Below are 13123 nucleotides of genomic sequence, written 5' to 3' on the forward strand. Positions count from 1 at the left end.
GCAGGTTGTCTGAACGGCCTCGCCCTCACGAGCGGCCGCCATGTCGCTCCCTGGGCAGGGGCACCCGGTGGGCACGGACATACCCATCTCCTCTCTGCTCTGCAGGGGCCTGGCCTTACCCATACTAGAGTTCATCTGAGATTTCTTTCTTTGAAAGCTACTCCTTCCCAGCATCGCGGCGTGAGCGTGCTCCTCTCTGGAAAAGCGAGGCGAGGTCCGTGCTTCCCGAGGTGTGAGACGTGCTGCGCTCCAGCCGGTGTTGTGCACGTTGTTTCTCCATCACAAACCCCATCATCTCCAGGTACCAGGAGCCTCTCACAAGCCTGGTACTGCTTTGTTTTCCCCACCCATCGGACCTACTGAAAGAAGGTCATTTCTGCACACCTTTTGTTCTGTGATTCATGAGGATTCCGTAAATTACATACACATTTTTTATTTTTCTTGCCTGGCCTACCAAGAAATGAGTCACCAATGATTGCTTGGGGATGGAAATAGCCGTATCCATTCACTGAATGGCTGCTGCAGCCTGAGATTCGCCTAGGTTTTTTCTTTGGTGCAATTACGGAGACATAGAGAGGCTGGGCCTTCGTCAGTGCTTTTACCTGTGTTCAAGTCCTCGTTAATCTGCTTTCAGCTGCAGCCACTGTAGCGTTACCTGTTTTGCACCCTTTCCACCTCCTACCCACCCTTTTATGCCTAACAACCTGGCTCTCCCCAGACCTTTCTTACAGCTTTGTTAGCACAATTGTTTGAAAATCCACTGAAATAACCTTTTTTCCTTTATTTTGCTGGAGACTTCCCCTAGCAAGAATTCCTCCACACATTCAAGCTAAATTTTCTTCTCTTCTTTGCCCCCCACTTCTCTTCCTGGCTCAAGTCTCCAATGATTATGTCACTCACAGTAATTCCTTTGTATCTCCAGCCTTCCCCCTTCTGAAGTCTCAAAGCTTTGGAATGATGCTGTTAGCAAGTGGAAAACTCAAGGAGTTTGGTTTGGCCTGTGCAGGGAGATGACAGGTATTTCTCACGTGCGTATTGGAGGGGAAGCGGGTTAAAAGGCAATGGTATCAGTATGTTCTTGCTCTCTATCTGCATTGCACATGAGGGAAATAAGACAGCAATGGGAATACATTTAGGAGAGTCATGCTAGCGATGGATGTGTCTCAAAGTGGTTTAGGAACCGGACAGATGAAGGCAGGAAGCCCCATTTAGCAGCATGGTCCACAGTCCCTTCAAATTCTCCATTTTGAGGCTCACGTCAGGAGGCAAAAAGGATCCATCCTACTTTGAACTGGAGGAAGCTGTGCTTGCCCCTGACAGCTGCCGCTCTGCTCTCCTTCTCCCTCCGCTTACTGTGAACGGCACAACTTATAAAATTGACTGCTTAAGGGGTAAGCTAACAGACACGTGCTCCAGCTTGTATGTGTAGAGCATTGACCACCCTTCGGCACTTTACTGTTTTAAAATAGGCTATTCTTCACACATTGCAGAAGTGAATCCAAGTTCAGATTCCTACACATTTCCCCGCGAGATACTGAATCCCCAGGTACACACGTGCAAACACACGCTCTGGGTTCAGTTCTGCCGTGTGGAAAAGGTACCTCAAAATGATGATGTCTCTCGTGAGCCCAGCGCACGTTTCCGCTTGGGGGCTCCCGCTGGGTCACTGAATGAAGGGGAACAGACACAGGGCTGTTCTAGGGGCAGGCCCCTGTAACTGGAGCAATACAGGGCCAGTTTGTTTTCGAAGCATGAAACCGTAACCCTTTCCAGTGTTTACTTTTATTGACACAATGGGCCAAATTCAGAGTGAAATAATAAACAGTGACGGCAGGACTGAGTTGAGTGGAAGTTGCCTGCTGTTGGAAGGGGTCTTAACACATGCGTTAGAGGGGTTGGAATTATCTTAAAGCACTAATCAGTGTAAATAAAAAAGCATTCAAGTTACTCTTCTGTTAAAATGAGTAAAGTCAATAGAAGTTTCCTGCCCCCCCACCTTCCTTTCCGAGCAATATCAATATGTAGCATTTAGAAACCATTTCACAAAGTTAAACATTTATTAGGAACAAGAACTATTACAAAAAGATACCCATAGTCTAAATATATACATGAGGTTTAAACATAGCATTTTCATGTACCCTTAGCTATAAAAATACATTAGATTAACTGTATCCTAATTTATAAATATAGTTCTTTTTTAAAAAAAAAGAAGTAGTATTTCATATGAAAGCCTTACTGTGCAATGAAAGAATATATACCCTCTAAGGGGTTATTTTAAAGTTAGTGTCTAGTGTTATATAACTTAGAAGATTCAGTGTGTAGAGTCAAACCCTGATTTATACAATAAGAGATACATTGACTTTTTAAAAACTTGATAAGGAAAAAAAAAAGAGGTGAAATATATATCATACATATAAAGCCAGAATACTAGGATTTTAAGAATTTCAGATGATTTCGGTTTCAACCACTGTTTATCAAAAATCAATACAGAGATACATCAAGATAACCAGCCTTTTACTGTTTGCCCTACCTCCCTACTGTTTGACTGCAGCCCTAGAAAACCGTCAAGTAGGCAAAAGTAAAATGTTTGTCTGAGAAGATGTTTGCACTCTAAGTGTCTTACAAAAATAGAAACTTATTTACAATGTTCCCATTTGGCCTTTCATGGGGAAGGGAGGACATTTTCTTCACTGGATGGGGAGACTTACCTGTCTCACCTATCCATGGGAGGACAGGAACCTAGTTGTACACAACTGTTGGAGGAGGTATGTCATTTAAGACGTTAAGCAGTGTTGAAGTGCAATTTCGACGTTCACTAATAAGGAAGTTTAGGCTCATGCAAACTTTTTCCTTACTTATTGCCACCCACCTTCCTTCCTTCTCCAAAAAAGGTCCACTTGTGCAACAGAACTTGTTACTGACTGGGTATATCTCTGAGCGAAGGAAGGTACTGGTTAAATCCTTGCTTGCAGCAGAGGATAGAGGTTAGACCTGCATTTCTGCTTTGAGCCCTGACATCTTGAAAGCTCCAGGCAGCAATCTTTAGCAGTGCTGTTTGGAGATCTGTCAATATGCCACAAGGAACCTCTATTGGTTTGCTCTCGGAGGACAACCCCAGCAAGATCAGGTAACCTTCCTAACAAGCTGACACCACTAACTCCTGCATACTTACAGCTCCTGCTGACGTGGAACTTCCCGTACCTTTGGCAGTGGTTCTCCAGTACAGAATCAGGAGGAGAAGGAGGAGAAGTAGGGAGCCCAGGAACTGAAGACAGCATGTGGCTTGTCATTAATCTCATAGTACTGTCTGAGCATGCAAAGAAGTTACTGCAGGAGATACGAAGGCATAAACTTGGTGTGACAGCCACTCCATGGATGCTATTGATGTACGTGCATGCTTATACAACTGTAAGCAAGAGACAATTCAAGGCAGTCTGTTCCCCAGTGAAGGATCAGCTACTCCCTGCTTGCCACAAGGTGACAGTGCTCATGAGGACAATTACTGCAAAGCTGCTGACACATTGAAGTCCAGCCATAGTTTATTCCATGGTAACTGGTTTGTACACCCACACCTTTAGCACTCAGTGTGTGCTTGGGAACACCTGCCTTTTCATACTGTACTTCCAGAAATGTATTTTAAGCTACATTCATACGGGATAAAGAAGTGGTGCGAAGAGCTTATAAGTTTTACTCTCATAATAATAGCGCTGGCTCAAAAAAAAAAAAAGAAGAGTTGTTCACACAGCCTGAAAGTTACGGAGAAAGAGAGAGCAGGACAGCTTCTTGCAGCTCTTCTGCTCCCTCCCCAAGATCAGAAGGACTAGTGTGGAATGCTTTCTGTGTGGTATCTACCATGCTACATGCTTAGCATTCAACTCTGTGTCATCACGGTAAGTACAGTGCAAAATCCTCTTGCGAAAAGTGCTATAGTGTAGTTTGAGATACGATTGTGACTCATTCGGAGCCAGAAAGGTTAGCAAGTCAGTAACTTGCATTTGCAGCACATGCAATGTGTGCACACCAAAACACCAGGTTCAAAGGACACTTTAAAGTTTAGCTCTGTCGGGTGAAATACTGGCCCCAAAGGAGTCCTCTAGGAAACTCCCATAAATCTCATTCAGGGCTAGAATGTCACCAATATGGAGAATGCATGTGTCTTTAGGGAGACCAAGATAGCTCTTTCAAAGAGAATTTCTTTACAGCTCCTTCCATGAAAGCTTGCCCTCCCATCCCAAACTCCAGCTGCAGTCTTCACACAAACTCCGCCAACTTCAGTCAAGTTGTATCAATCAGCCCGACCACTCAAGTCCATTTATGCCACGTGAAACCCAAATGCCTCTGAAGGTGTTTAACAGTCCATGCTAATGGTACCAGAAGTCTCTCTAACATGCCACTGATATCCACGTCCTTCAGGGGTACAGTTTGAAAGCAGATGTCCGGCAAACACTGTGACTGACCAGCATTTTAGTCACAGGTAGCAGACAGATGTACAGCCAGGGACTTGTACAGTACAAGCGTGTGCTATGCTGCCAGTAGGGTCAGTTAAGTCGGTTTTTGAAGAGCCAGTCGACAAAAATGGAGTCCAGCAGATTCAGTGTTTCTAGAGGAATAAAGTTAGGTGTTTCCATTTTCCTTCCTACCCCTCCCCTCCCCCTTGCTCTGAACACATCCCCCATGTGTCACATTCAGAGTGTCAGCATTTTAGGCCTTCTGTTTTCATGGACTCTTCTGGGAGAGTTTAATGGTGACTGTTTTCACTTCGGTATATTCTGCCAAAGCATATTCACCGCTGGAAAAGAAAAGGGAGGAGGGAAAGGGACAAACAATTGTAATATGTTAATGTGTACTTCCCTAAGATAAGAGATTTCTACACAAGTGCATTTTAGCCGCTGATTGACAGCTGCTGTAGGTGACATCAGGCCATTAAAACCAGGTCTGAACTAACTTACACCAGCTATCAGTTTGGTCCACCACTTCTAATAATTGCTAAATACATGCACGTAAGTACACACAACTACACCCTGTTGTAAAAGAAACATGGAATGCTTCTGGTCACAGTAACCCACAAGATGACACCTTGTGACTCTCTGCCTAGTGAAAACCGAGTACTATTGTGAGAACCCCCCAAAGAAACATCCATATAAACATAGTTATCAGTGTTTAGACAGTAAATAAAGTTACTTTTTCACTGAAAGTAAGCTTCTATCTACAAGATACCATATAATCAAGAGGGCACAGTTGCTCCAGAAACACATACTGATGACAGACCCCACCACAGCATTATGTCTTGGTTGGTAGAAACTGGCTCTATTCCCATGCCTTGCCCGAGGGATAAACCCCTGACGTCCTTTAGTTAGCCCAGCAGTCAGGCACAGTAAACCATAAGGTCTCAATATATATGTCCCATTTGAGGACTCATTCATTTGCTGTGCTTAGCAAGTGAAGCATCTGAATGTCTCAAGAGCAGGAGATACACCAGAACAGCTACTGGAAATCATGCCTGGAAATAGATCTGACTTGTGAAAGAAAAGGTGCATTAGATTCCTCTGAAGAGTCTTCTGAATGGTGTAACAAAAATGAGAAGAAAATTAAGATTTAAGTCAATTTCTCAGCTCTAACTTATAGGGTGACCTTGGTTTAAAAATTGCTGTGTTAGTAGAGCTGGAATGTCTGGCAGCTACGCTGTAAGAAGTCAGGCTGGGGAAGAAGGACAGGGGGTCCTTCTGTAATTTAGTAGCAAGCTTGGAAGATGGGAGACAGAATGATTTTGGAGATCATTCCTTGTTGTTCTAGCTCCAAGATTAGAAAGGCAGAGGTGAAAAACGTCCAACTAGGAGCAATGATACAGCAGTCAAGCGAGACCCAGATACAACCGTATAAAGATGGAGGAGGTTTGGGGTGGGTACCAGTGTCCCCAGCCAAAGTGACATACTTCTCCCTTGATTGAAAACCCTAACTGGTAAAGAAAAATACTTGCAAATGGAATTGACTGAACTGGTTATTAAGAGCTTATAAAGCAGATGAAGGTAGTCCTAAAGGCACCACTCACATTCTCACATCTGTGCTTTACATCCACGCTGTACTGGCTTAGCACTTCCCTGTGCAGCATACTGCAGGCCTGATAGTTTAAAAGCAAATTCAACGATACTTTCACTGAGTCACAATTTATATTGCGTTCACCATCCACATATAAACAAAATATTGCCCCAAACTTACAGTTCTCTGCCATTGCCTGACATTTTAAAGCCACCAAAAGGAGCCTGTGCATAGAGCGCATTGTAACAGTTGATCCTACAAGAAAAACATCAATTGTAAAAAGACAATTCAATACAAAGGAGAAGCAAGATGATGACAACACCACCACCACCACAAAAAGGCTGAAATCTGTCAGTTTTATCTTTATACAGTTCATTCACTTGAAATCAGATTTTAGAAATAAAATCTTATTTTGCTACAGAAACAGAAAATGTTTGAGTAATACTCAGTCTGACCTGGATCTCACTTCATAGTCTCTTATGGCTAAGACACTCATGCTTGAGCTGGAATTGATGCTGTGTTCAGAGCTGTGCTTAAAATAAATGGTACAACCTATTCCCTAGTTTAATGCAGCACATTCTGAAATGAACATGTTTACTCAGAAAGCTGTCTAAACACTCACAAGCAGGCCCCACCATCTACTTCCAGGTATAGAAAAAAGTTGGACTGCATTAGACAATGTGTCACTAGCCCCATTTCTGTAGACGCTCAGTAGAAAAAGCTAATGCAGATATTTCCTCAGCGTCTCAGTAAGACCAAATGACTGAAGTGAGACAAGTATGGCTTGGTGCTGTAGGACTGCGCCTTCGTGTATGTGCAGCGCGTGTATCCTTCACAGCCCAACACCCCATTTTAATGTAAATATTGCTCAGAGGCAGATTCTTCTGGCACCAACTCTTGAAATCAATCCTCTGTACGCATCAAAATCAGACATCAGATCAAATTCCTATCTTTAGTGGGGAAAAAAAAATAATCAAGATTCCATCTTTAAAATGATTCTAATATAGAATAAGAAATTTTGTAAGCAAAACTAGCTGCTTATCTTTCTGACAGTGGTGTGATGCCATCTACTGTCCATATTGATTTGTGCAGCTAATAGTCCATCTGATGCTACCTAAAGATCCTCAGAATTGCTTTTTTCTACATACAGGATTTTGAAAGGCATCATGTCTGGTGGAACTTACTACAACCCTACATTTTCAGAGTTTTCCAGATGAAGAACTACTACATCGATTGAACAAACAGTCCATTTCTTGCCAGACTGTCTGTTCCTCACCACCTTATTTTGAGGAATGGATGTTGCTTCTGAGCAGAATATGAAGAATTAAGCGGGCTACTAATACATCTTACCTCCAGCACTTACACACGATTCCAAATTGTACATCCCTCTCCCCTCCCAGGAAACAAAATCCCAGCCCACACTCTGGTCCCACACTTACCAGACAGTTCCCGATTGCAATGCGGACGCCAGCGTTAATGCTCTGTCCAGATTCTTTGTGAACACAGCAGCTGTAAGTCCATACTCAGTACTGTTGGCTCTTCTTATGACCTCTTCCAGACTCTTGAACTTCATAATTGGCTGAACTGGCCCAAAAATCTGCACATATAAATTAAACATTAGTACAGGACAACCTTCACTAATCATGGTAATTTTGAAGTAATCAGAATCAGATGCTTTGTTTGGATACTATATTTAAAATGTTATATCCTAGCCTTCTCGAAGTCACTGATAGAGTCTCTTAAAAACTACTAATTAAACTGACTTCAAAGGAAGTACAGTGACGTGCTGTAGTAAATATATGTTAAGATCCAACAATTAATGGATCACCTATAACAATCAAAATAAGCAGAGTTATATCTGGACAAGTGCCAAATGATTCATCCTTGCTTCATTTACAACTCCCCTTTTGAATTCGGAAGCTGAACATACTCAAGTAGTAATTAATGTATTCAAGGACTGCAAGTTTTCTTCCTTGGTTTAAACTCTTGATTTTGTCATTGTACGCGGTACATTTGCATGTGGTGCATTTACCATGTATGTGTTTGTCCCAAACTTGGCTGCCCAGCTTGCCGGTATAAAGGCATACACAATACTTCCCAACTTCTGGGATGGAATCTCTCATCGAGTCCAGTATCAAAGGTGGGGCCCTTTTCTCGCCAGCATTGTCTTGCAGGACAATAAACCCCCACCGAAGGTGAGATACAGGCTCACTTGTGCCACCTTGAGGGCCAGGCTAAGCAGTTTGCCTGGCCTTTAGGCTCATACAATTGTTTCTAAATTTCTTTGTTCTGGGAGACCCGGGTACTTAACCGAAGCCTTGATCCTAGGCAAAGGCCAGACGTCCTTTTGCAACAAAACTACAAATGAATGAAACTGGATAAGCTTCATGAATCATGACTTGGGATTTGGAGTCAGTTCATTACAAAAAGGCCTGTCATGGGATTTTCTGCTCTTATTCCCTCTATTTTTAGAATGTAACTCATGCCCAGACCGGCTGATATCTTTCCCAGGTTCCTTAGAGATTCTGTGGCAGATCTGAGACATCTAAACATTTTGCCAGGAGTGAATGGTAAGCAGCCCCATAAAAAGCACTAGGCTGAAATATAAAATACAAATGCCAGTTAAACTTTGGCAACTACTTATTTTCCATTGCGGAACATGATGAAAAGTAGATTAACTTCTATTTCAAAGGAATATCACAGGATCTAATCACATGCAGCTTGTTCAATTTTTCTGCATATGAATAATGAAAGCCAGGGTATTAGATCTGCACTTTGTTGGCTTCAACCATGTTTTCATATAGGAAAAAAATGGTCAGCCTCAGGGAATTTCACCATGAGAACCGAATCTGGGATTATTTCAGATGCTAAGGCTACTTGAGAAAAGTTCTTTAGTAGCAGCATAGCAGGGCCATTCCTTCCCTCCTCAACAGCTTCAGGTCCCAGAGTTCTTGTCCCACCTTTCTGCAATAAAGCAACACCTTCTTTGCAAAGTAGTGGAAAAAGAACAAACTGTCCTCTGTCACTTCGAATCAGCACGTACCACAGCTGAGCAATTTCAAGTCCACTCAGTAATAAGAGGTGTGTAAGAGCACACTCTATGCACGGCCATCCGTCTGCATAGAGTGGGAGAGCTTAACTCTGTCTTCAGAAAACCTTTAAACTTCAGGGCAAAGAATACATAGAATTGCTCCAACCTGCCACAGTTTCAGTTATGTTTATTCAGGTATTTATATTTAAAATCAAGGATTAAGACAGAAACCTCTCCATCACCACTATTTCTTATTCAGAAGCAGCATTTATAGCATGTGCTTGTACTTTGCATTATATCAAGTTCTCCTGAAATGAGACTGAAAAGCTTTAGGGTAGTATTAACTACGATGTTTTTATCCGTGTTTGGTATTGTCCAGTGAGTACACTTACAGGGAAGCAAACAAAATGGGGGAAAGCAGCAAGGCATTAGAGAGGGCTGGCAAACAGACACCTATTGATTGCACAAAAATTGCTGCTAAAACATTTTGACAGGGGTTTTTTTTGCCTGTTCTGCTCTCCCCCTTCTCCTCTCACAATTCACATACATACACATATGCTCCAAATCAAAGCTTACCTTGCAAATTCTTCATTAGTAGAATGGATTTCAGCATTAGGTAGTTGTTAGAACACCGAAATAAGTGAAATAAGTGAAACTTCTATTCTCCTCAGGTTTTCACTTCAAACCACAACTATACCTGTTTTCTTTCTCATTTACAGCAGTAAATACATACAAAGGTTCAGGTGACTGGTACTGTACCTCTTCTTTGGCGATACGCATGTTGTCAGTCACCTCTGAAAACACAGTGGGTTTTATAAACAGGCCTCTGTCTTCAATGGCAAGACCCCCACACTCCAGCTTAGCCCCTTCTTTCTTCCCACTTTCTATCAGCTCCAGGATTTTATCAAACTGTTTTTGGTCAATCTGTCAGAAAAAAAGAAAAGAAACAGACAGCAGCACCTTTATTATCACTGTTCCAGAGACCGGAGTCACGGTAAGCGGCCCGGGGGTACATTTGCAGGGCACTGTCATACCGGGTAAGTTTACATCTCCTCCTATGATACGGCACTCAGGCAATATGCAGCCTGAAAGACAGGATGCGTGCACAGCCCTGAGCCACAGAAAACAGGTGGTGATGTTACACGCGATAGTTTAATAGCTTGCTGCCACATGGAGGGGGTCTCCCCACTTTACCTTCCTCTGCATCCTGATCACACACTCCCACAGCTCACCTCACGCCAGCTCTGGGAATTACTGACATCCATACTCTGATTTAGCTCAGGAGCACCATGCAAAAAGCCTGAGATGGGTTTTGCTGGGCTAGCACCCTCAGGCAGCTCAGCAAGGGATGTGACCAGCAACAGAACCAGAGCAAGGGTAGGAGAATCGGGGTATATAAACTGTTAAGTCAACTTTGCTGTGATGTGCAGCTTTACCCACAACTACCTGTTGTGAAGAACACAGCAAGCTCTGACTCCATCTCTTTCCACACATGCACACTATACGAACAGCCCCAAAGATAAGCCCTGTTAGTGGGGTGACTTCAGAACAACTACTGCACTGAAGCCATACTTTTAAAATCAGAATCACCTTTCATGGATCTTAGAGACTAGTACCATCCCAGGCTGGTTCTCTGGACTGGGAGCTGTATCCTCTCTTTTAACTACCAACCTTGTCTAACTCTTCCCCACACATAAACATGCAGTAATCTCAAACAGCAAGTTCTGTTGTGTTACTTGCCTTTAAACTAGGGGTTTTGATAGAGGTGGGGAAAAGCCACTCCAGTTACAGGACACTGAATTCACACAGCCGTGCAGCCCTGCACCAAGACTTGGAGGAGACAGCAGGTTCTCCACAAGCACAGTGCGTCACGTGCTGGGAAGAGATGCAGAAGCCCACAGCACTTCTGAGCAGTACTGGTCCTTCTTTTGTGCTCCACATGCAGCAGTGTACTGCAGGTATTGCCAGGTTTTGAAGAAACAGATGTGGCTATTCGCATGATACATAATTAAATGATGAAACACCTCATCACAGCACACATTACAGATGGTAAAAGGCTTATGGAGACAGTTAAAAAAAGTAAAACTAACAAAACCCTCAACAAATTCATTGAGGTGATTAAATAAAAGACTCCACCCACTGGTTCAAGGTGCCCTGGCAGCCTGGGAGGTTATTCTGAATGCCAGGTATCTCCAGATGCTTGTACTGGTTCAATACCACTCCCTAGGCATCTGTTTTTATTTCAGCGGGGCCAGTTGCCAGTTGGGACTGTTTACATGGAGTGTTCCACACTCGACTCCTCCAGATTACAGACTATATCCTGTCCCTAGTTAATCCTGGCCACACACAATCCAAGTTTTCATGCTTTTAGACAAATATCAAAGCTTCAGGAGGGTGTCCTTGGGGTACTTCTGGTACACAGCGAACACAGAGAACAGCACATCTCCTGCCACACAGATGTGCGTATCCCATGCACTGCGGATAACTTGTACTAAGTGCTCATGTTCTCTCGTGTGTTAAGACGCTACCCAAGAAAACACTTGATACATGCTACTGCACAAGGAAACGTGTGCCCTCATGTAGGATAGTGAGTGTCACATAATAAGTTTGGCAGGTGTCATACATATTATCTATTTGTCTGGTTGCTTAGTTGCCAAATGTAAATAATTTGAAAATATCTGCAAGTGCTTTCCATCCTGGCATGTCTGTGATCCAGACCAATCCAGTTCATCCACTTCACATCACAGAAAACAAAACAAGGATATTTATACAGCTGTGACTTGTTGCAAGGCAAACTATAGTTAGATGAAAAGACACTGGGGAAAGAAAACATTTGTAAAAATGACACGCAAGGGTGGAACTGTTTGTCATTGTAACTAGAGCTTGCAAGGCTTGTTTAAGTTCTGTCCCCTACTCCACCATTATTTATGGTTCAAGCATTGACTTCTATTAAAAACACATGATTTGCTAGACCAGATTCTACTATTTGTCCATCTCATTCAAAAGAGAGGAAGGCTTCTAATGACCACTGCAATGCTGAAAATCTGACAACCCCCAAATCTTCATATCTTGCTTCATTTCAGACAAGGAGCAGTTTTTGCTCTTCCAAACCTAGCGTTTGCCATCCTACAGAATAACCCCACAACTGCGTCCAACTGACTGTTAGACACATACTCCTTCTGCTTATGTATTTTACTTTCACGCTTTAATCCTAAAGTACACAAATGTCTACACTCTAAGGAAAATATTCACAGTCTTAAAAAACAAACAATAGGTTTTGGGCTGAAAAACTTCTGTCTGGCAAGTGACATGAGACAGTGTTAGTACTTATTTCCTTCCTGTAGACCAGGCCTTATAGTCCACAAATCCCAGTATTTGGGGTTCTATGGTAACAAAACTAGTCTAGTCTTGTTCTAATCTAATCCCTGTTACCAGGGCCAGTACACCAGGACGTTAGTCTCATCTAAAGCAGTCTGCTGTTCGCAATTGTATAATGCGCTGGTTAACCAGTTTGCCATCTGTGCAGATTTACTTTACTACTTCCTATGATACATACAACTCACAGGAATCCATAGTTAAAAAATGCCCTTTGGTCTGCATTTGAGGTTGGCATTCTACTCAAACAGTCCTGGTCACCCCTCAGGTTTCTTGTGGTGTCTTTTGAATTCCAGCCAGCAAACATAGTCAGATACATGTGAGTTTTGGAGAAGTCTCATCAGAAGCATGCGTCATTTCTGTTTTAATTCAATACTGTTTAAATTTGACCTAATTTTGGTCAGAGCAGTGCAGTTTGTATCAGCATAACCCAATACTGCAGCTGACACAGTCTTTTCCCCACACCCATGCCACAAGCATCCATGCCAGTGCACAGCAATCCACATCAGGGAACTGACCTGAGTAAAACCTTTCTTCCCCACTTTCAAAAAGGCTGGATGAGACCCGAATCAGCCAATTCCCCAATCTAGTTCATAAGTGCAGTGCAATATAAGAACAAACAGCTGCAGACAGAAACACTTTTCCAGGACGAGCTCACATCAACTCTAAGTTCGTGTGGAA

General features: G+C 42.8%; 1 protein-coding gene across 1 annotated transcript in view; it reads right to left on the reverse strand.

The window, feature by feature from the left end:
• Positions 1-1769: 1769 nt before the first annotated feature.
• ALDH1A3 (aldehyde dehydrogenase 1 family member A3) overlaps positions 1770-13123 on the reverse strand; it is a 37366-nt gene continuing 26012 nt past the window's right edge. The window contains exons 10-13 of the mRNA XM_074602132.1: positions 9827-9991; positions 7476-7633; positions 6217-6291; positions 1770-4789 (exon numbers count right to left, since the gene is read on the reverse strand). Of these exons, the coding sequence (XP_074458233.1) occupies positions 4717-4789; positions 6217-6291; positions 7476-7633; positions 9827-9991 (471 nt within the window). The 3' untranslated portion in view covers positions 1770-4716. The remainder of the gene's footprint in view (positions 4790-6216; positions 6292-7475; positions 7634-9826; positions 9992-13123) is intronic.

This window comes from Larus michahellis, chromosome 9 (assembly GCF_964199755.1).
Source record: "Larus michahellis chromosome 9, bLarMic1.1, whole genome shotgun sequence".
NCBI lineage: Eukaryota > Metazoa > Chordata > Aves > Charadriiformes > Laridae > Larus > Larus michahellis.